The sequence below is a fragment of the Echinococcus granulosus genome (genome assembly GCF_000524195.1).
Source record: "Echinococcus granulosus chromosome Unknown EG_S00073, whole genome shotgun sequence".
In the NCBI taxonomy this organism is placed as follows: Eukaryota; Metazoa; Platyhelminthes; class Cestoda; order Cyclophyllidea; family Taeniidae; genus Echinococcus; species Echinococcus granulosus.
Window position 1 is genome coordinate 65,827 of NW_020170453.1, and position 23,559 is coordinate 89,385.

A 23,559-nucleotide genomic window follows, 5' to 3' on the forward strand; every position below is an offset into this window, starting at 1 on the left:
ATGAAGCCATCGCAACGCAAAAGCTCCTTCCTCACAGTGCGAGACTTGTTGGATACCAGCAGCGTAGACAGCAACGAATCCCCCTCCTCTACCTTCGCTACACCTACTGAAGAGTCGGCGTGCTCTCCTTCTACTGCAGCCGCTGTTAAACCTCACGGGGAACTCAAACTCGGCTCAACTTCACTTATAGATGATGCAAAGATCCCCTCCCCCATTCCACACACCTCCTGCCCAGTTCCTCTCTTTTATCCCGCCTACCTCAATTATAATTGCTTTAATATCCTAAAAGGGCCTGTTGAGATCGGAAAGAGAAGAGGTTCCGCCACACCGCCACCTCCGCCGCCACGGCCCTCGCAACAAATAAATTCCCTTCGCCGTGAGAGAGAACGTGAGCGGCGAAATGATACGTGTGAATTTTGTGGAAAAGTGTTTAAAAACTGTTCCAATTTAACGGTTCATCGACGCAGCCACACAGGCGAAAAGCCGTATAAGTGTGAGTTATGTAGCTACGCGTGTGCCCAATCCTCCAAGTTGACACGACACATGAAGACCCATGAAAAGGATGGAAGGCCGAGCCATCGATGTCGGTACTGTCAAACGCCATTTATTGTGCCCTCGACATTGGAAAAGCACATGAGGAGGTGCGGGGCAAGAGTACGGGGGGAATCGCGGTTTCTAACCTCGGCACAACCTCCACCGCAGGCTACTTTACCACCGCCGCCACCTCCGCCTCCTCCACCACAGCCACCAATTTCTCCGCAGGAGGCGTATGGACGGGCACTGTCAAATGCATTACCGAGCATCCTCCCGCCATGGTGCTACTCCCTTTTCTCGTCCCTCCCTCCCCATCCTTCTGCTCATCCGTCTACCCCGCCAGCGCCACAGTCAGGGTTATTACCGGGTCGGTATTGAGCCCAAAACCAGCCATCTTTTGGCGCTTGGCGACCACTTGGCACTACTTTCCGCCTCATCTCTTTCCTTTTAGTCCAGTCAGTTGTACAGCGATGTGGCATGCGGTTTCGAAATAAAATTGGCGTTATGCTTGATTCAGTGAGGTGTTGTTACCTTATTATTGTTTTTAGCCACAATATGATTGCAACAATTGTTGTCGTACCAAAACTTGCTGAATTTGGATGAGATCTATGGTTTTTTTCCCCGCTAATAGTCGACGTTTTGCAAGATTTTTAATAATGCCCTCTGAGTTGCGTCCATAATTCAACATTTTAATGATGCAACTATTTATCAATTTCTAGATAAAAGTAACACGAAGTCCCCACTGTCATAAAACCTTGCATAAAGCTGTGCACATGAAATTGCTAAATTGGTGAAATATTCACCATTTTCCATTAGTCGCAATAAAAGATGGGAAAAATGTTGCCACAGAGACTATTTATTCAAATCCCTTTTTATTGGAAGCATAAAGGGTGCTTTCCACCTCATACTCTCGTTGTCAATTAGGAAGGAGATAGTGCTCCGGTTAATACCGACGATTACAAGAGACGGTTGGACTTCACTCGCTTTGAACAAATGGCCTTCTCGTGGTTACACCACTACATGTTCAGCCAGTTTATGACACTCCAGTGAAAATGCATTTATTTAATGGTACGATTTTTTCGGTTCCTCTTAGTTCCCTCGCCTACTCCAAGAAATGACCTGTTTAGGCGAAGGGCCTCCCAGCCCCCCCGGTGCCACTCCTCCATACTGGTAGGATGGCTTGGGGAGCTCAAGTGTGGCTGAGTTCATTCACATGAACCCAACGGTAAATTTCTTGATAAATTAAATAACCTTTTTCGGTAGAAAGCAGAACGTTTATACCTCTGCAAGGAGAAGCAATCGTCTGAGTTCCGTCCATATAGTCAAGTTATAACCAGCTTGGAAAACGAGGTCAGTCTGGTACCGGTGCGTTTTTCAATTTTCAAGTTGACTGGTTTTTTGACGTGGGGTCAAAGTGAGTGGGTGAGTGGCTAGGTGCCAATGCCACGGATGATACCAGTTCATTTTTAGGTCAGCGCGAGAAGGATAAACACACCCCCAAAGACTAGCCTAATTACAATTCCGTATTTGTAGAAGTTCGGTCAAGTGGAAGCCTTCTAACCCTACATTCGTCAGAAGCGTTGTTTAGGGTATCATTTAAAAGCTACCAGAGGAAAAATGGGATTCGGTGCTCCGAGATCCATCAAGTGAGTGTAGTTTGGGGAAATTGGAGGCAAGATCTACGTTATAAGGTAATACAGTGTCCGGAAAGAAAGAAGTCTTGGTATTTGGACGAAAAATGTATTGCCGACGTACAGAAGGGCTAGGGGATACTGGCATGGCCTAGAGGTCGTATCATCCAGCGGGAGTGCAAAGACTGAGGCTTAACTTCCCCCGAAACCAAAATGTAGAGCTAAGTAAATAAGTTTTGCATATGTAGTGAACGATAAACAGACTAATTCAGAGCTAAGCGATAAAAGACTTTGGTAACAATATAAAATCCCAAAATGTATCAAGTGGCTCCCAATAATTTTTGACCTTGGAAATATTTGAGAGGACATTTGTCAGGAATGTTAGTCCATATCCCTCAACCAAAAGTCTGCGCTTGACCATTTCACGGATGAACTGCCTCAATGTCGCGGCAGCATGACAGCAGGTGGTGTGACCCGAGTTTTGCGTGTTAGGGACCGACAGAAGTTAATTGATACTCCCTACTAGCTTTTTACCCTCTCTCATTCGCATCTACCGATCCGAGATCGGTGGTTGTAGATGCCCCGCACTTTTGGAGGTGCATGAAAGTCCCTTTTTTACACCATTTGGTAATTTGTGGGAATTTAGGTAAAATGTAAAAACAAAGTGCAGAGAAGTCTTATTAGCGGGGATTTAAGCACCCTCTTTTATTCGTTATTCACAGTTTGGCAGTAGAGCAAGGAGAAATCATTATGAATTTAGCATAAACTATTTGCAAAAGTAAGGTCCACATAAACATTTCGCTTTGTCTAAAATTTTCCATCGAAACTACCTACTTCTGAATGTGTAAACACATTAAGTAGCCATCATCGCCCTGACAACAGAGGTGGTTGAATTGAGAACAGATATCACTTATGTAAAAGGCTTTCTCCACCATCATCGAGGCCATGCAGAGAAGGAGACGAAAAGCAGCAGATGGTAAAGGCGTAAAGAGTCGACACTTGAAAGTATCAACAACCAATCCCCGCTGTGGATCATTGGGGCCGTGCTATCCACTTTAACACATCTTGACAACGAAGTCACGTCTCAATGCGCAGAACCCCACCACCTGTAACAGCCTCGGCAACTCAAACGGCATCGCTTTTTTCTTGAAGGGTCCAGAGAGGGAGAAAGAGTACTGTCGATGCAAGTCAAAATGGCAAGAATCGAAGTAATGTCGCTTTGAAAGCTCATCATCCACGCACACCGTGCATGGTATTGAAGGCTATATTTACCGACTCACAGGGCTCGTAAAGTCGTCAGAGATAATTCCTGTGCCACATTGGCGGCATCGTTGATGAGCCCACAGGAGGGTACTAATATTCACGACTTCTTATCTAAATTTTGTGGATTTTAGTGCCACCTTGAGCGACCTTCGGATAAGACTTGGTTGCTGCCTTCAGTTTTAGCCCTCAGGTTCGACTCAGCCTTCCCATGACTAAGTGGATTGTGAGTATTTTGTGGCATAAACTTGCCCGTAGTGCAATTTGCAAATGGTAAACATGTGGCTTCGCAGTCAGTTCCCTCTCTTCTCCCGTTGGGGAGTAGCACATTAACCACAAAAGCGGAGAACAAATGTGAATAGTGGGAAGCATCAAAATTTACGTCCCCCCCTCCACCGACTCCATCCCCGCCTGGTAAAACTATTAGGAGCTTGCGCTGTCGTCCTCTTCACTAAAGCCACACACACATACACATTCGACTACATTCTCAACACCACCCACCCCCACCACTACCTCTACAAGCACCAAAACTCGAAGGTGTCGCGCAGCCCTATTCACTCTCTCCTGCCCTTCTGCCCCGCCGCCACTACACTCAGTTTAAGGGGCTTTTAGTGGCGAGTTGAGTAGACTCGGGTGAGGCGTGAATTCGTGAAGACGCTAGTTCTGATAGCCTGGTCCTCATGTTCTCCCCCTCCCCACCTCGCCACCCCGTGCATTTAGGCAGTGGCGACAGCAGCCGAGATTGTATGTGCGTGTGTGTGTGTGTGTGTGTTGTTTATACTCACGCACACGGAGGAGCGATTAGGGCCTGCTGATAATGAGTTGTTTTTAAGTGCGAGAATGCTCACATACCTCCCTCGGGGAAGGGACGCCTACTATTTTTCTCGCGCAATTACAGTTGAAGTCTTCATTCCAATGCCACACAAACATCCTGCTCGAAGTTGATACATTTATTCGCATTTTATCAAGTCGCCCTAGATGTTGAAAGGCGTTATGGAGGCATTTTTTGTAGCATAAGAACCGAATATTGAATTAGTGGTTTCTAGTCAGTAACAGATGGTTAGTTTATACGCTGGTGGGAGATGGAAACCATTATATTAGAATGGGGATCAAGGTGAGCGCCGGGAAGGACGCTCAAAAGATTGGAGGAGATATGCATTGTAATGATATTTGCTTAACTCTGCGCTTGATGACGCGGGAAATTAAGACCTTGTGGATTGTACATCTGGGCAGTGTCAATACCCTCTCATCTCTTATGTAGGTCAGCAGTCTACCTTCAGTCTCACTACAGAGACTTTTTACCACTTCAGAGAAGACTCGGAGCGCTGCATTGGCGGCAGAGGAAAGCGAACTCAAACCTTTGAGACAATCACTCAGATTTTTTATTGCACCAACTCCGTTGTGATAACCGATGCAATTGATAACCAAGGGGAGAGTCGAGAACAGCTAAAATATCATATCAGTCCAGGCTTTGACTCTGGGAGCGTTTTGTGGAAATGACTTCTTATTATGCACTTTAGTCTATCTTGAGGATGATTGAGGGCCCAAACTATTGTCACGAACTAGGGTGAGCTTTATACTTACAGTCATTGCTTTACATCCAGAAGGAGCACCTTTCTCTGATGTACAGTCAGATAAAAATTTTGACTTCGCGCTGCTTTTCACAGCTGATAAGAGTGCAAGGACTTCACCAGCTTTGCCTCCTTCACTTACCTGTTTAGAGATTGGGAGTTCTTAAGCAATTGCTATCTGCCAGGAGAGGGTGGACACACAAGCCAGCGGTTTTAACGCGGACTGGAAACAAAGAACAATTCAGCACGTGTCAGCCCAACGGATGTTTTTTACCACTGTTTTGCTTGACTCCTGTGGTAACACAACAGCGGCAGGGGTGAAGGTAGCCTAGGAAAGGAATGTGTTAGCAACAAGAAGGCTCTCCAACATCAAAAGGATCTTAGGTAGGAGATTGCTAATTACTTGGCTACTGAATGAAAACTATCCCATTTCAGAAATGATTGTTAGTTTTGTTATGTCATACAAGAAGGGAGGGCAAGCCGTAGGCGTAAGGCTTTACAATTTTCACCATCCCATCGCTTTTTGAACGTTGGCCAGTTGTGACAAAAAGTGGAGGTCGAAGGTCGTAAAAGATCAAAACGAATCAAGCAATATTTAAACTTCCAAGTTAGACATAAACTGGTTTTTATACTCCTCACTTATTCAACCTTACCTTGGCACCTTCATTCTACCTAGTTACGACCTCATCAATTACGCAATCCATCTTTCCGACTTTTTAAATTTTCGATATCATTCTGTTGTAAGCCATCTTTGAAGAGGTATAGAGCACAGACAAGTCTTGGCAACAAAACGATGAGGTGGATTCACTTCATGCTCTTTCAAATTATCATTAGGGGATGCTAGAGAATGCTGGATCATTGCAACAGTGATTGGCACTTAATCCACCGTTAGGGTATTTCAGTAGTATATGCATCTACCATTCCCCACTTAATTGATCATCCCGAAAGAGGATCTTCTACGTTAACCCTGTCAATCAACATCTAATCTAAATACAAAAATTGAATACACTGATGCTGTACAACATGTGATCTCTGTGGGCGGAAAGTGGTAAATTATTTCCCGAAAATGGACCCCCACATAATCCACGTAGAGTTCCATTCACACACGCACTACTTGCCCTTATTTTCACAAAGTCTGACCACTTAAGTGCTGAGAGGAGGAGAGAGTTCTTTCCAACTCAAATAAATAAGTTAACGCTTTTCAAGCAGGTCTTTTTTCCTTCCCGGAACCTGACCGCTTAACTGCTTTGAACTTATAATCCAATGTCTGACACCGATGTATCCGACGGGGAGTGCTCTTTGAAAACTGAAGATAACCTTTTTCCTTTGCGTGGCACTCTTCATCGACATGCCTTACATGAACTGTCGCCGCACCGGAGTTTTTCAACAGACTGTTCACACCTCACGAGCACCAAGCAACACATCGTCCCTCCGCCCCTCAATAGTCTTGGTATTTTTTGCGAGTTCACATGCTGGCTGCAGCAGCGTTAGCAGTTGCTAGGGCTTGCATGACATCTTTTATTTCACCAGATGTGTGTCTGGCTGTGCCTGTGTGTGTATATGAGCGCTATTGCAAGGGGGGTCTCTAAAACAACAACAGCAGCAACCTCGCCACTAGTTAGAAGGAAAGCAGAACAAAGTAACACACACAAACGGGGAGGGAATAAAGGCAAGAAATTGGATATGTGAACTTTGGTCGCTTTGTTGGCACAGACGCAAAGCTGAAAGTGAGGTGACATCCCTCCCTGCTCACCGTTCTCTAAGATGAGGATTTTCTCCCTTTTATGTGAAGCCGTAACCAATCTAAGCGTAGCAAAGTGATGGATCAGTTCTGAAATTTGCCTAAAAAAACGAAATTTTGTATGATCAAAGTGATTTAACATCCTGTTTGAGCTTGCTGTTCATCGCGAAGCCCGAACCAACTCATTATTCTCACCAACGCGGCTGATGGCTGCAGTGTTTCTTAGGTTCTCTGTAAGGCTTTTGGACGCTAATTGGATCCTTTTATGAAGTCTGGAAACTAGAAAGCGATTTTGCAAAGTCAAATGCGGTTAGAGGCATCAGCTTGGGCCTGACCTGGTAATTTGGTGAATTGTCGACAACAATTGTGGAAAACCCATGACGGCCATTTTATGCCTGCTCGCATAAGTGATTTATCAATTTGAGGGACTATTCTCAGCATTGGAGGCAAGCGAAGCTGATGACCGATTTCATTATAGTTCGCATAATCTAACTGAATGGCCAAACCACTTTGGGGTCATTTCACGCTCCAAATTTGCGACTGTCACCCCAATTTCACCTAATTGGATAACCTTGAATGACTGTGCCCCCGAGGAAAGTGGCGAACAATGACGGGTTGATATGTGCAAGTAAAGGGAAACTTGTTCTGTGAACGAGCGCTTCCTAACATTCAGTTCATTTTAGCCCGACAGGGTTTGTCATTTACTTTGATAATCACCAAATGGGTCACCGAAGTGAATGCGGCTGCAGGTTGCCCAAAAGTTCGTGCTATTTTGAGTGTAGCTCACTGTAAAGATTTCTTATAACTTATGGGCACTTGTCAAGTGGACGAAAATGTTTACACGCATGCACAGACAAAGCGGACTTGCAGGGGCATCAGTCCATCGGCATGGTCACCCCTTATTGACCTTTCTTATGCTTTTCCTCCTCTTCTAATTTCACCCTTTAATCACAAAACGCCGTTTGAAGTTGAGAGAAGGGGTTGGGTTTTAACTAGATTCCAAAGCTGATGAGACCTCACCAAAAATTTGTTGTAAAATGTCTGAAGAGATGGTTCAAATAAATGGTTTGATGCTGGAGATAATTTCTTCACAGTTAGGTGAATTTCCTCTAGAAAGACTCCTTATTCTTGATAATAGGTAAGAATTGAGTGTCAATGTTGAGGAAGGAAGTGATTTACTAGTAACGCGTAAAGACCAAATTTTGGACCTATTTACCGAGTAAGATAACGAAATGGGATATGTTCAAAATGCGGTTTCCCTGCCTTTTTATCACGATCAACGAAACATCACACGAAATCGCCAGGAAAGAGCAAACGGAAAAGGCGAGAGGAGGAGAAAGAGACGAGCAGACAGAGGGACGTGTTTTATGGACTTCTTGCGTGGCTTATGCTAGGATGTTCAGCTCTGCAGTCACCCATTCATTCGTCCATTAATCTGGTCGCTGGCTCAGAGCAAAACAATGACCGTTGCGGAATGAGATGGCGAGAATAGTCTATTCATTATGCAGATCTGATTTTGTTGCCTTTTCGTCGAAAAATCGTGTTTCTTAGGTGGTTTTCAACTCTCCTTTACAAACAAGGTGGATACTCGACACCAAAGGTGAAGTAAACAGCTCTTAACTAATTAATAAATTTGCACGATTAAGTTCCTTTGCTTTTAACAGACATTATGTTAGGATCCGGAGGTTCTTCAACCCATCAAATATCAGCTTCTGGGACTTTTTTCTTGCTGGTGAGTGGGTAAGGCGTCGAGATGTGCCTGTAATGAGAAAGCTTCTTTAATGTGAAGTCAAGCAGGCAGACGGTTGACCACGCGTGAGACAGGGAGAAATTAAACGGAATCAGCAGTGTGGTTGTAATTGGGGAAGAGCAAGTGTTAACCATCCAGCTAGCTAGCGTCTGAGTGAATGAATGGAAAAACCACCTCCCCACCTCCCGCCATCACACCGCCTGCCCGCCCGCCTTGCACACCAAATTTTATCGCCTATTTGCGTGGCTGCTGCCTACGCTCCTTTCGCTGCCCGTCGGTCGGGCAAGTCAGCGAACAGTAGGGCAGGCGAAAGGCGAAGGAGAGAAAGGGAGTGGATAGGAGAAAGCGAACAGGCTAGCAGGCGGGCAAACAAGTGATCGCCACCCTTGTAGCGACCGCCGGACACTTGCTCGCACGCAAGGCGATAAATTTTTCCCCCGCACACACACACACACACAACAAAAAACGAGGTGAGGAAAAAGTGGACAGCGGAGCGCGAAATTGGAATCTACTGCTGCTGTTTCTGCCAGCTAGTACGTGTGTGTGGAGGGGGGAGGAAAGAGGAGGGAAGTGGAGGGGTGTATATTGCGTGCCCTCTTTCTGGTGACAGGCTCGCATGATCGATTGCTCTCTTAATCTGCGCTGCGGAAATAAAGGAGGAGGAGGAGGTGGATGTGAAGGCAAAGAGTATCTGCTGGGCACATTTTGCTAGCCTTCGACTTCACCGCAGCCAACTTTCGTTTATACGTGCGTGTGGTCGTATCCTCCAGAGTTTTATAACAGCTGCTTCCCATGTTATGACAGAATCGTTTATTTGAAATATCATTTGCTTTACCTTGCTCCTTTCATTGAGTTATTTCTTCTGTTACACTTAAGTAGCGCGCCATTTTGCTGGGTGATTCTCTTTACTCCTATTTAGGCATGAACTGAAGAAAGACAACTCCAAATTGCTTAGCTCATTATTAAATTTCTGACAAGTTTATAGCATAATATTTTCCGATGGAAATGAATACGGTTTAGCAGTAGTCTTGCTAGTTCAGCTTACTTCGGTAATTTGAACTTTCGCGCTACGTTAGTAAGCCAACCTTGAAAATCTTCATTTCTCTGTACTATTTTGCTTATTTTAAATAAACAACCCCTCTTCACATCAGCTTTTACCTGCTGGAAAGTAGTATTCAGTAGAAACAAATGCAGCTGGCGTTTTGGAATTTGTAACTTGCTATTTATGAGTAGTTTGAGAGTTGTAGCTGCATTTGTTTATCCACTTGCCATTATCTTCAAATTTCCGCTTAGTGGTTGAAAACGGTCGCCAGAACCGCACAGATCCCTTATTTTTTGGAGCCAGATATCGATAAATATCTTAATTTGGTCGAATTGGTATAAAATTATTTCGCATATTAATGAATTCTACCTGAATAAAAATAAATCACATCTTTCCACAATTATTAGTGTGATCTATTCAGTGAACTAGTATTTATATACACAGCCACTTATTTACTTACCATAATTGCCAAACTAACAGAGGCCAGGATATCGTTTCTTCCGGGTCGTTCCATGAGACACCAGTCTCTTTCAAACAAAAGTGATCTATCAGTGATAGTTGTATCCAAGTCAATTGGCAGACAAGAAAACTAGCCGTCTGGCCACTCCGACCAGTCATTTTGCGTGATCAAAGCGAAGTGGGTGGCGAGAGCGACAAATGGTTCTGTATAACCATGGCTAAAACAAGAGGTCGTCTTTGTTGTTGCGTGAAATCACGCACCTCATCACCTTTCCCCGTTCCCATATGTCAGGGAAGTCTTTGGTCCACTTGCCAGGCTTTTGAATAACGAGCAGTGCATTTCAAATGGAATAATTACGGTTTTTTAGTCTCATCTGTTCCACGCCATCAATTGGGCATTTTACAATAAATTTTTGTTCCTCATTACACTTCCAATATTTACTCAGGTGGTTCATAACTCCTGCACTAGACCCAATTAATGTTTAAATTTATGAGAACAGGCCGCGATCAGGGTGTTTGGGTGAATTTGCTCAACAAAACAAATGCTTTCATCTATATCTCATATATTTTGATAAGGTGATGCACTACTGACCTTCTTTCTGACTTGGTTTGCGTTTGTATGTGCTCCGTTTTGGGGATAAGAAAGTGGGGTTGGGGAGAGGGGGCATGGCTGCAGCCTCCGCTACCGCCACCACCGCAGGCCCCTCCTGTCTTTATTTGTGTATGATTACGAAGGCAGATGCAAAATTCATGAGAAAGCTTTAAGAAGCCTCCCCCTTATGGGCTTTACCTTTGCGATTTTTTTTGTCATTTAATGGAAGAAATGGCCCAAAAATAAACAGGATCGGGGAGCTGTTAGCTAAGGCTTTCAATCAGATTCCAAGTTCGTAGCCGAGAGGTGGTTTGAATTCCAGAATGCCTTCTCCGCCAATAGAGGCCGAACATTCTCAAATTCCATCTTCAGTGTCCACATAAATCCAGTGACGCCTTTCAACAAAATTTAGCCGCTAGAGCAGAATGTGATGCAATAAAGTCGATGTCAAGAGGAAATTATGAAGTACTGCAACCATTAATAGCCGTTTTTATGTGCTATTTGGTCTTGGTGATAACATTGGCCCAACTGTATTCGCTGGGCGAAATCGTGATTTTCGGACCAATATACTACTAGTAATTGAGAGCTGATATAAGTAGTTAACTGTTCGCCAGTAAGGATGTCATGTTACAAAGCTGTCCTCATTCGTCTACCGAAGCTATCATTGGCGAAATTCATACCATTCCACAAATTTTATCGCCTTAGAAATGGAAAAGAAGTAATAAATGATCTTACCTTCTCAAAAGCATTGCTCTTTGAAAGCAAAGGTGGATGTCTTCAATCCTTTCTGGCACATCCACTTGGTTATCGAGCTGCCTTGTAAGATCCAAACTGCTCAGGATCTAGGAGTGCAGATAGGGGTCGCAGATGTCAAACTCTCATGACACCTGAGTGGTACGAATACGTGAAAACACCATTTCTCTCTATGTCAGAGCCCATGAGGCTATTGACCAATCGCGGTGGCACCGAAATGACCACTGCCGCCGACGTCACGGCGTGATTGGTCGAACACCTGGACACGACGCGCTGACCAGTGGTCACTGCCGCCCACCTGATTCGTGATTCCGCGGAATTTGTGCGGCCGGTCGGCGGGCGCACGCGTCGCATTCCGCGGGTGAGCGACTGGGTGCAAAAATACTGTCGAAGTTAACGGTGAGGAGTTTAAAGCCCTATGGAAACGGAACATCCCAATTTCAAATAGTTCATCCATCAAATAAGACGCTTTCCTGTATGAAATGATACTGATCCACCTCAAGGAAGCTATAGATTCGGACAAGGGTGATTACCCATGGACAGTAAAGTATCCTGATTGTTTAGCTCATCATTTTAGATTGGCAGGCACTTAAGACCTCGTCTTCGCACTTCCACTCAGTGGCAGAGTCCACGAGCTATGCCTATAGCCCATCAGCCCTTCTGCACGTCGACAATACACGTTCTGCCCGAGTGCTATGACTTCTTTTTGCTTCAGGGAAGACTGAGGGCGCTGTGGGCACGTCTTTAAAGTCAATCAGTTACACGACCTTGAAAGAGTATTCAATGTTCCACACATTTTTTTCCAACCGCTACTGGCATTTCAAATAAACTTTTGAAATGAATTATGAGAACAAATTTCCGTGAAATATTTACTGCAAATTAGAAGCAAATAAACTCAACTTTCGGGGAAAATAGTAGGAAATACTTCCAGCTTCTTATTTAACAGATGAGGTCTCCTGCCATGGGAGCTTTGTTCGAAATCCTCCGGTTTCGTCCACACCGACTGAAGGCCATTGTTGCTGCCCTGGCTGTCTCAAATTCCCCCACAAAGTCAAAACTCGGAGGAGTTGGTCCTTCAATCAGTGCTTTTACGGTGTATGGTCCACAATTTGAATAAGGCAACCAAATAAATTAAGGTAACTACAACAAGAGGCACACAACCAAATCACCTTCCTTTCCGCTTCAGTTTTACCCCAAGATGCCTACTTCATATGCGATTAGCTTGAACAAATATCAACAGGGGAATAAGAGGGATGAGGAGTGGGTAGAGCGCCCCTTTAATCTTAGAGTCCAGGATGGAATCCTCTCACGAATCAGCGGTGAAGTCTCGTGTTACCTTGCAAGGCTAAGAATAGGGCTCACTTTCGAAGTCGTTGGAAGCAAGCCATAACAAGACCCGCTCAAGATGGATAAGATGGGGATTTAAACTCATTTCAACCTCCTGAATAGTTGCCGCTAGGCGCAACTCCACATTTTTCATGAGTGGAAGGACAGGGCTCATCGATGCAGCCCTCGAGAACATCCTGCAGTAAAACAAGCACTGGAAACAAGCTCGGGCTGCAATCCACTAGCCCATCACTCACCGAGTAAGCCTCAATGAGTAAACCGCGTGATAACGAGTCGCGAGTCCACGTGACAGCCTACCAGTCCACTGATAGAAATAAAAACTGGTTCACTAAGTCGCCACGATAAAATTGTTGGCATTCGTACATAGCTACTTGGCTAATTTGGTCGCTACGTTAAAGAATTCGATGCAGATAAAGCCAAACTGATACCCATTTAGTCTGTAAAAAGACAAATAAAAAACAAAAGTCGAACCAAAAACAGGGCGTTATCCAAACACAGAGACATTCACTGCAATGCAGGACCCGAACAGACAAACTTCTCAGCTAACTAGGCTACCTTCAAAAGCTGATACCAAAACCCAAGACAGAAGGAGCACCTTCAAAATTGCTAAAATTTCGGTGATCTTCACACTCACACGCACACACACACACACGCAGAAGAAACCAAGCACGTAACGGTCTTTCCTCGTTCACCACGGTTGCCGGGGCGAGGAGGGCAGGGCGCCTGCTATCTACGCGTGCTCCCGCCGTATCGATTTTGGTAGTCCCGACGACGAAACGGTGAAGGCGGACGACGCAGCCGCGCTCTCGACGGCCCTCCAGGACTGATTTCTACGGAGACGGGAAGGGGAAGAAAATTGAACGCGGGAAAAATATAAGACCGAGAAAACGAACCCTTAATCGCGTGTTTTAATTAGTTTCTTTGAAGGATGTAGCACTTATATATGCTACTTAAAGTTCATGAGTAGATTCGAAAGGAAAATGCGGTACTCCTTGGTCCCCAAAACCATAAATTCGGGCAGCTAGGAGATCCACCTATTTTAAATTACTCAATACATATCCAAAAAGCAATCTGCAGGCATATTCTCAGGAAAAGCAGGACATTTTTCCTCACTGCCGTACCAAGATTGACTGTGGAGAGCTGGGAAGGTGAGGTGCGCCGAAGAGCGGGCGGCACGATCGGGGAGGTTGGCGAACAGCTACGACTGGTCGATGAGGAGGCGGAGCGACGAGAGGAAGAAGCCGCACCCGTGGATGAATGATGCGAGGAGAGCTGATGCCGAAAGCCGCGCTCAGCTAGTCGCTTCTCAATCTCTCTTTGGCGCATCTGAGCTGCAAGTTTGCGCAAGCCTTCTTCTCGATCCTGCAGCAGAAAAAGGCGGCGTCATCTTATATTGGACGCGTTTGTCGGCAAATTTAAAAGCCCAATTTTATCGCGACTAGACACGTCAGTTTAAGCAAGCCAAAGATCATCGGCTTTCCTCTGTTCGTATACGTATATACCGCTTCTCAGATAAGAAGCGGTTACTTCCACCGGCTGTCTTAAGTTGTGGCTTGTTGGAAATCATAATATTTACAGTCAAAATGGTAGAAAAGCAATCAAAACGGAATAGCATCGACAAGGGATTTCAGCAATTCCTGCAACCTTCCAGAGCCGGAATGTATCAAGCAATTGTTTCCCCAAAGCACATTAAACAACTCTTCCAATGAACTACCCCGACTTCGAAGTAAAGCCGAGCAATGGCTCACAGGCAATTGAAGATTTCTTCATACGTCTTGATGCAATATAACCTGACAGCCAACACCAATATCGTCGAATAAATTAATAGAGATGAATGATAGATAAATTCATACATAGATGATGGATAGGTAGGTAGGAAGAGGGATAGACAGATGGACGGAAGGATACGGGATGGATGGATAGATGGATGCGGAATGGACGGGTGGATAGATGGATGCGGAATGGACGGGTGGATAGATGGATGCGGAATGGACGGGTGGATAGATGGATGGGTACAGAATGGTTGAGTGGATGCATACGGGATGGATAGGCGGATGACCGGAGATGAGTGAGTGAATAAATGAACGCATTTAAAATAGTGATTCCAGGATCGACGAACAAATGCGATGGAGGGGTGGATCAATTCCTACAGTAAATGTCGTAAGAGGCGTTAGATTAAGTTGACATAGTCCAGAGAGCTGATGCAGAATGCTGTCAAGCAATTAAAGGCCAAAAGGTATCAAAATCGCGACGTACCATACGCTCCCTCTCTTGTTTCTCCAATCGCTCCAATTCAGCCTTCTTCTCAGCGTTCACTACGGTGAGAAAACAGGAGACAAAATAAGGCACGCAAACCAAGACAGGAAGCAAAAAGAAAAATACCAGTGTTCGCGCCTGCAGGGCGAATGGTGCACCAGGCCACCTCAATTTATGCGTTTGGGGGAAACAACAGCTCCCTTAGCCGCTCCTCCTCTTGTTTCTATCTGTATGTGTGTGTGTGGCAATTAATGAAAACTCTGCAACCACAGTCACACAGAATGGCTGGATTAAGTTTCCAAGTCTTTATTTAATTAAATTGGCCGCTCAAACACTAATTCGGCCAGTCCACGAGTGGGAGAGGAGGAAGTGTTTTGTCATTACTTTGTCAACACGTTGATAAAAATTGAAAATGTTTACAGATTGTTTTCTTACTGAACGAGGTGGATTTACCAAGTCCACGACCACTAATAATCCATTCCACACACTTATGAGATAGCAGAAAATAACCGAAAGATTACTCTGGCAGTTGTACCAGTGTCAGAGACGCATTCACTCTTCCAACACCCCATTGTGTAGTTATCTACGCAGATGTGGAAACTGTCTTAGCTACATATCCCCAGGCCTTCAAATCCTTCCATGTGCTAATAATAGACAACTCCTTAATGCGAACATCCTTTACTACGTATTCGGGGATGGCTTGGATCACTTGCGTCCTTCAAGAACCACAACCATCACATAAACTAGGCCTTTTTAAATAAATAATTAGCTTTCACCTATAGTTAGACCAGATTTCGAATGCTGAGATACCTAAACACCTCCTTGTTACTCGTTTTGGTCAGTGACAGCCAGTGAATAAGGAACACTGCGCTTAACGCGTAAAAGCGACAGAGATTGTTCATAGTGCCGTTGAAGCAAAGTGTTCTTTTGGAGGTAAACAGTTTATGATTTATCTCTCGTCAGAATACGCATGACTGAACTCCTGAAGTGACCACGACAGTGATAACGACATGAAAGGATGAGATGTTATTCATACCATCAAGCAGAACGGATTTCCATAAGGGTAAGCCTGGGGTTCTTATTACACCCAACAGGAAACCGGGGAAGTCGAAAAGTTTAATAGCAAGGGTGGAGGTTTTGTGAATCTCGGGTGAAGGAAAAGCCAGCATTCACAGGCCAAACCAGAAAGCTAACATTAAGGTTTGACTCCCATATATAATCTGGAAATCCAGCCATCTATATTTACCAAGGAGTCATACCATTGAGGAAATCGAACATCTATTTATTCCATGGGTAAAATCATAAAACAGCATAGATATTTCTCTTCTCGGTTTAGATGCCCAAATCCTTTAAAAAACGGGGCATCACAAGCAATAACCTGCTAGGTGATTATGGGTAATCGAAACAGCACACAACCACAGAATGGTCCCCATTTTGATTTTAAAAAAATCATAAAAAGAAGACAACCTCTAGAACTCACTCGTTTTGTTCAACTGCGCTTGCATTCGTCGCTTCATTATCTCCTGGGGAGTGAGTCTAGGGGTAGTGGACAACACCACCTTGTTTACTGATGTCCGGATATCCTGAATTAAAAAAGACAAACACTGACAGTTAGAAAACAGCTTCAATTATTACATGAAAAGCCCCCCATTCTTGAAGGTGAGTCAATTACTACCGGCTCCAAAATAAAACTTAGGCCTACTTAAATTGCCGTAAGTAGACAGAATGCTTTAAGATTTCCAGAGGGGAGGGGCTAGAGCAGATCGGGCGAGGACAGGGTAGTAGAAACTGACTTTAGAGGAAGTAGAAGTATGTGGGTTAGGAGGATTGGAATATCGATCGACCGAGTGCTGTTGTTGATGGTGGTGTTGGGAAGGTGAGGCTGTTCCCTTACCCCCGGGGAAAAAGTCACCCGCCTCGCCCAGGTTGCCCAAGTACCTGCAAGCCAAGGAACAGCCCCAAGGAGGCAGGAGGTTAGTGTGCGAGACACACATGACAAGCAACATTAGACGAGTAAGTCTTACCCGAACACTCTACTGGAGTTGGATGAAAGAGAAGGCAGGATGTTAGGCAAATAGAAACTCCCGAAAAATGTATCTAGAGCGTATGAGCTAGGGATGGGTCTTTGTAGATCGCATGGAAGTCAGGTTACATACCTCCCCATTTATTCAAGATTCGTGGTATTACGCTCAAGTATAGCATCTGTCCACAACAGCTCCTCCCGCCCTCACTTAAAAACTTTAGCTTAAAAAGTGACCTCCAACACTAAGAACACGCAGTCCAGGAGTAACTGCTACGATGGCAATGATGATGATGGAGAACAATTTAATGAGGCTCGGAAACAAGGAAACTCAGAGGTCCACCTACCTTCTTCGTCCGTCGGGCTCCACGAACGATGAGTGGTCGTGAGTAGGGGAGGCAGGCGATGAGGGCCGACGGTAGCCCTCAGTATCCGACGCGGAGGCAGAAGCGGAGGAGGCGGATGAAGAGAGCACCATCTTCTTCTCCTCGTCGGACTCCAACTCACGGCGATAGTAGCGCTTGATTGGCACCACTTCTTCCCTACTCGCGGACAAGTAAAAGTGGTACAAGTGGTAGAATGTACAAATCAAGGGATAAATGAAAGTAGAAAAAAAAAACAAATAAAGCACGGCTCACCCATCGCCACTACGACGACTAGGTGATCGATTATGGGAGGTCAGACCGCCCGCCTTCTTGGCCGTTGAGCCCGAGCGCGAGGGTGATGACGATGACGAGCGCGTGGAAGAACGTCGACGCGAACGTCTTTTGGTGGTGGATGAGGAAGAAGAGGACTGTCTATGTCGATACGACGAAAAGCGACGATCTCTTGCAGCCGAAGATCTGGACTGTGCTGATGAAGAACTGCGACGACGATGATTAAAAAATTTTAAAAGGGTGCTATTTGGACCAATGATCGGTAGTGTGCCATTGAGACCAACAACCGGAATACATTCTCAAGGCTTCGAAATCCTGCCAGTGGACTAAAACGACATTTCTTTAGATATCTAAATGCTCGGACTGTTCGGTCTTCACTACCCTTCTGTCCATGCTTTTAGAAATGAATTGAGAATTCAGATACACGCAGAGGCTGTGAAGAGCAAATTCCCAACAGCACGGAGAATATCAAAAAAAAACAGCACCCAACCTGATAGAAGCAGCTGAAGCCGGTTTCATCCGAATACTGCCTGGTGTCTTTTTGTTATGGGCAGCGGCAGTTGAGGATTCCTTGAACAACGAAGAGACGACGGAAGCGGCCACCTTTGAGGCGGCATCACTTGGACGTCCGGCAGCCACCCCCGGAAGGTGGGATAGGGGGAAATCCCTCCGCTCCGTCAACTCATCATCCTCGTCCTCGTTGCCAAAGGTGGTGATGTACTCCACTTTCGAACGCTTTGAACTTCGATTTCGGTGGCAGTAACGACCGCGGCGACTGCTGTCGCTGCTGGAGTCACGAGATTCCTAAAAAAGGTGAATCCCTTTCGGTCTTCTACCCCTTCTGTACGCTTCATAAGTCGTATCATTTCCTCAGGCCGGCTAGAACGCTGCATTGACGGTGAAGGCGAGTGAACTTCCCTCAAGACGATGAAAGCCATTCTGGTTTCGTTGAAGCTACCAAAGAACCTTTTAAACTGGTAGTCCGCAAACCCGTTAGAAGCGAAGAAGGACCAGATTCAATCGGGTTTAAGCTGCCAGTAAAAGCGCTTTTCGTTCAAGCCATTTATGAGAAAATATTGAATTATGATAGCCATCCGAGGGGTATAAACCTTTCTATGTCTCCAGAAGCTGACAGTAGCTCAGACAGGCGCCTTCTAACCATCGAAGTGGCAATAAAGTGTATATATGAATGCCAAACCCAGCCCCAGAAAGCCGGTTTATGTTGTCCCACAGAATTATTTTGCTTCTAGGCAAATGTTTCTAGAAGGAATGCTTGGACTAAAACACGCGCCAGGTGTCGAATATCGTCTATCGTCACTCCTTTACAACGTGTTCCACCAAAGAGAACTACGCAGCACCAGCTTAAAACTTGTATTAAACTACACGGACCCTTTTGAACTCCCCTGCTTTGACCTACCTACACACAGGTGGCATAAAATCCAGGTAATTGATTTAAGGCTACTAGTCGCCGAGCTCTCCTGTACATCGAGAATGGACCTGCTTCCAGACTAGCATGCTTTATTACACCTTCGGATACAATCACTCACCTCTGAGCCAGAAGTTCGTGACTTCGATCGGCTACTGCGTTGTCGTCTGCGCGGACGGTCACGAAAGCGCCTGCGACGCTTCTTAGGGTCACAGAAGGCCACAAGAGTAAGCCCACCGATAAGAACCGCGGGTCGTTTTGACTCAAATAGCGCGGGCTTGGTGCGCGCCAACTGAGAAGCCGTCTTTCCGGAGCTGAAATTGCGACTCCTGCCGCCACGATCTTCATCCTCCGACGAAGGCGACCCGTAGCTCTCCGAGTCTGAGGAGGCGCCTGAGAGGTAAACCTTGCGGCTAGAGTAGAAATGACGCATGTATTTTAATCCAGTAAGTTACCACTTCCATAAAATTATTCGTCACTTTTCAAGGCAGTTGTCCTGATACGATACGAAGGCGGGACTGTCTGAAAAAATTAGTTACTTCCAGAACGAGGTTATAAGCGTTGGATGTATCTCATTTAATGTTTTCATAGTTTGCAAACATTAAAAAGTGAAGAATAGTATTTAAAAAAACATTTAACGAAATATGATGCTGTGAAACATTCCCCTGTTTAAGGTATGATGTCCTCGCTAGAATATCGAAACGAACCCAGGGAAAGTTAACATGGAGGATGCTGTAGCTACCATCATTGGCTTCTTGAAAATAAGTACAAAACTTTTGTTGAAATTATTAAAGTAGTAAGTTTACGTCAGGCCATCTTACCGAGTGATGGGCTGTCCGTTGAGGAGGCCGACCCTGTGCAAGGAAGAGGAGGAATATTAAGAAACATCGCAGTATATAGGTTAGGCAAAAACACAGGGGGGTGGGAGGATGGCAAACGCACAGGCAGACACAAAGTGAGACAGGCAGAGAGAGAGGGAAAGAGGGGAAAGCGCGGTGCTCACATACTTCGGTCCCTGGACAGCAGGTGAATACTTATCGAACGGTTGCCGCATTCGCGGCTGGTGTCTTCGTCTTGGCCTTCTCAGCTGAAACAGAGATGGAGATGCGGGAAGTAAAGGACAAAGTGGGTTCACTAATTCAACCAAGATGGCAGGTTGTTGAGTGATACTTTTGTAAATTAGAATATCTAAATACCCTTCGCTAGTACGTATTTTCAAATCAAAATTCAAAAACTGTAGAACTGAATAGTGAAGGTTCGATGAGCTCTGATCGGTTGCCGCCTGAATTCTAAAATAATAACGACGGGTAGAATTTACAGGAAGATACTTGGAATGATTCACGAATGGATGAATGAATGGGTGGACTGATCCACAACGGTGCAGGTACTGGACGATGGAATGTGAATCCAGGATGCGGTTTTCATGCTTAAAAACAACCCACATGTTGCGACTTCTCCTCCTCCAATATTTTGGCCATCCGGAGCTCCGTTTCGAGTACCTGATCGGCGTCGAGGAGACGAATGAAGTCGGAGCGTTTCATGCCGTACGCATGGGAGTGTTCAATCAGCTCCTGGCGCTGCTCTGCATCCAAGCTGTCCAGATCAAGCTCCACGTCTGAAAAGGGGGAGGAAAAGACGGAGGATAAATGAAATTGAGTCTCCAGAAGAAAGAGCCAGATAGGTGGAATAATTTACGTAGAATATGCAGTTGTCGAAGTCGACGTATGAAGACGAAGGCAAAGAAATATTTACAATTATGAGTGGGTATACTTTAGCTGAAGCAAATTAGAATGGATTTGGTGCCATTCCTTCGATTGATGCATTCAAATTTAAAGTCACCGAAATATGGCGTTACTCAAAAATTTCAAGAGAAGTTAGTGTTAAAAGACAACGGATGCTCATTTTCTGAGACAAAAGGGCATCTGCGATATTTCACTTGTCGCAGAAGTAAATGGCCGATTTTAATGCTATGCAGAATACGGAAGATGGAACTTCCGTTTGTGATACAAGGCTGGTATCAAGACCAGTATAAAAGCATAAAACAAGAACAAATGGTTGTGCAAACCGAACGAGCATTAAAAAATAACAACAAAAAGTGTGGGTTAGTAACAGCGGGTCTCCCAGTAATAAATCAATCACGTCACAATGTAACTCATAATTAGTTCAATATCCACACGGAGGGTTGAGGTGTAAAAAAGAACAAACAACGAACTAAACTTTCCACCAATTTAAAAAGCTGTTACTTGCGCAAGGCTGAAGTTAAGATCTCTCGACCAAATCACTTGGTCACACAAACAGCAATCGGAAGATGCAATCAACAGATCGCATTTCCTTCAAAAGTCATAATTGAAGTGAAGGGAGACGCTCATAACGCACCGATATCTGCATCGCTGTCCACATCTGAGGGCTCGGAATCTGAACCGGTGCTAGCTTTCTTCGACTGCAAAGGCAGCGCCAGTTTCCCGGCTATGATTTCTCCCTCTTCGTACACAAATCCGATGGCTGCTTTGGGTTCCAGTGGTCTAGACAGAATAGGGGACAGCGAACATCGTTACTCCGCTTTTCGTCTAATTATGTAGTCGAGAAAACAAAAGTACAACAACAGCACCGACTTGGTGACACAGATAACTGAAGTAGTCACAGTGGCAAAAATGTACGTAAACTTTGGTCCAAACGTAACAGATTTATTTAGTGAATTATTCGTGTTTACTTTACCAAAGGAAGAGAGCGTGGGAAGTGTCAAATAAAGTCAATGGGTGAAACGACCAATCTGCAGGAGTAGACTGTTTAAAGCTAAATCAAAACTTTTTAAAAGCAGAAGCCAAACATCGCAACAAGTCTAATGAACAATAAAAGAGTAACTAATGTGATCCGAAAAAAAGGAGTTCACATTCTAAGTCACTTGAGCCAGGGAAGACTAATAGCCCGTGGGCCTATGGCACCGCCACAGGACAAAGCACAAAGAAGTTGCATAAAAAAGCTAGTGCACAGTCCCTTTAGGAAAGCTAAATCAGTAGCAAATTACTTTTTATCCCTGGAATCCTCCTCGTGTTTCTTGGTCAGTGTATCCCCATACTTCTCCTCTCGTTCGATTTGCTTAAGCGCCATCGACTCAGTCACTAAAGTCGAAATGAAATTGCAAGTATCACTCAAGCGAAGAAAGTGTACTATCCTACAAGCGTTAAAGAAAAGGCATGTTAATACCTTCAAGAAAATCATTGTGTGCAAGACATCTATAGCGTTCGTAATTGCACAGACGTTCCTCAATCTTCTCTTCTGTGGTTTGTCTGTCAAAAATAGCTGTTGGTCATGTGTGAAAAGAAGTTAAAAGCAACGCAAAAAGGAAACGAATATCACTTTATGTCAGTAGGCTTTGTCGATGAATAGGTTTCAAGGTTCGCCCTAGCATCGAAACGATCAATCAAGATGGATGGATCTACCGTCCAAGGCATCCTAAGAAAAAAACAATATTTTTTTGCAAAAAAGTGCTCATCTTAATTAATAGATAAATAAGAGGAATTTCTCACAATGTAGGGAGTAAAATCCACAAAGCAAGTACATAAAGAGTGCGCAAAGACTAAACATACATGTTTTTGGGGTTTTCGGCAGCTTTCCGCACCTCGACATCTAAATTTATTTTCGCTTGTGTGCCGTAAACTCTCAAAAACTTGATTGGGTCTTGCCGCTAGAAACACGTTAGCTGAAGGCGTAAAATTACGATTTGAGAATAGAAGTTTAATCGCCGCTCAGCTCGCTTTCGGTAATCAACCAAAACTGACCGGATGTGCCTTTCGTGCTTCCGTGCCTCCTGCCACATCTTGACAAAATGCGAAGCGAAAATATTCTCGAGCACGCGCGTAAGGGATGTAGCATAAAACAAATTTGTAGGAGGCTGAGTTGGCACAAACTTTTATTAATAATGCAGCAGTACACCTAAAAATTACTCATAACGTTTTATTCGAAATCAGGTGATATAAGGAATGGGTATGCCGCTGGTAACATTGTATATCTTGTAAAGTATTACAAAATACAATAAATCCTTCTGCTTTAATGCGTCACAACAGGGCTTAGAGTGCTTAACCACCATGTTCAAAATAAGATTTGTTGCTTTTTAAAAACATAACTTACCGTAAAAGTCATACACCTGCCTAAGTTAATGTGGGGAAATAATCAGATGTGAGAATTTAATCGATGTCGATGTCAGCTATTGCTCTTATGAAAAATTCAATCTATCATTACAATTCTATAGTTACTTCTGCATGTGTATTAAAAAAACCTTTTATGGTATTGCAGTTTATTGGTTTTGAAAGTTGACTCAGCGCAATGCACATAAGCGGTGTAAGAAGCCACCTGTTAAAGCGGTTTTTTTAAAGAAAGCTAGGGTAAAATCAGATGGTGTTGTATGACTGTTACATTTATTAGGTCAAGCAAGGTTAATAATGGTTTCACAGTTGACTTGCAACGCCTGGACAGTTGGTTTAACTCCACGCTTTGGTTACGCAGGCTCTTAATATTCCGATA

General features: G+C 44.5%; 2 protein-coding genes across 2 annotated transcripts; one reads left to right on the forward strand and one right to left on the reverse strand. All coding sequences in view use genetic code 11, as the record gives it.

The window, feature by feature from the left end:
- EGR_07230 (B-cell lymphoma/leukemia 11B) lies at positions 1–912 on the forward strand (the record flags this gene model as incomplete). Its single annotated transcript, XM_024496479.1, has 1 exon — positions 1–912. The coding sequence occupies one exon, from the start codon at positions 1–3 to the stop codon at positions 910–912; it is 912 nt and encodes a 303-aa protein (XP_024349064.1).
- A 10,611-nt stretch (positions 913–11,523) lies between these two features.
- EGR_07231 (Splicing factor, arginine/serine-rich) lies at positions 11,524–22,855 on the reverse strand (the record flags this gene model as incomplete). Its single annotated transcript, XM_024496480.1, has 20 exons — positions 11,524–11,702; positions 12,696–12,856; positions 13,356–13,510; positions 13,794–14,042; positions 14,937–14,995; positions 16,417–16,519; positions 16,730–16,874; positions 17,304–17,498; positions 17,595–17,819; positions 18,103–18,416; positions 19,160–19,451; positions 19,860–19,892; positions 20,046–20,125; positions 20,481–20,653; positions 21,415–21,560; positions 22,064–22,157; positions 22,243–22,325; positions 22,396–22,491; positions 22,626–22,723; positions 22,757–22,855. 20 exons carry the CDS (start codon positions 22,853–22,855, stop codon positions 11,524–11,526), a joined length of 2,979 nt encoding a protein of 992 aa, XP_024349065.1.
- Positions 22,856–23,559: the final 704 nt, after the last annotated feature.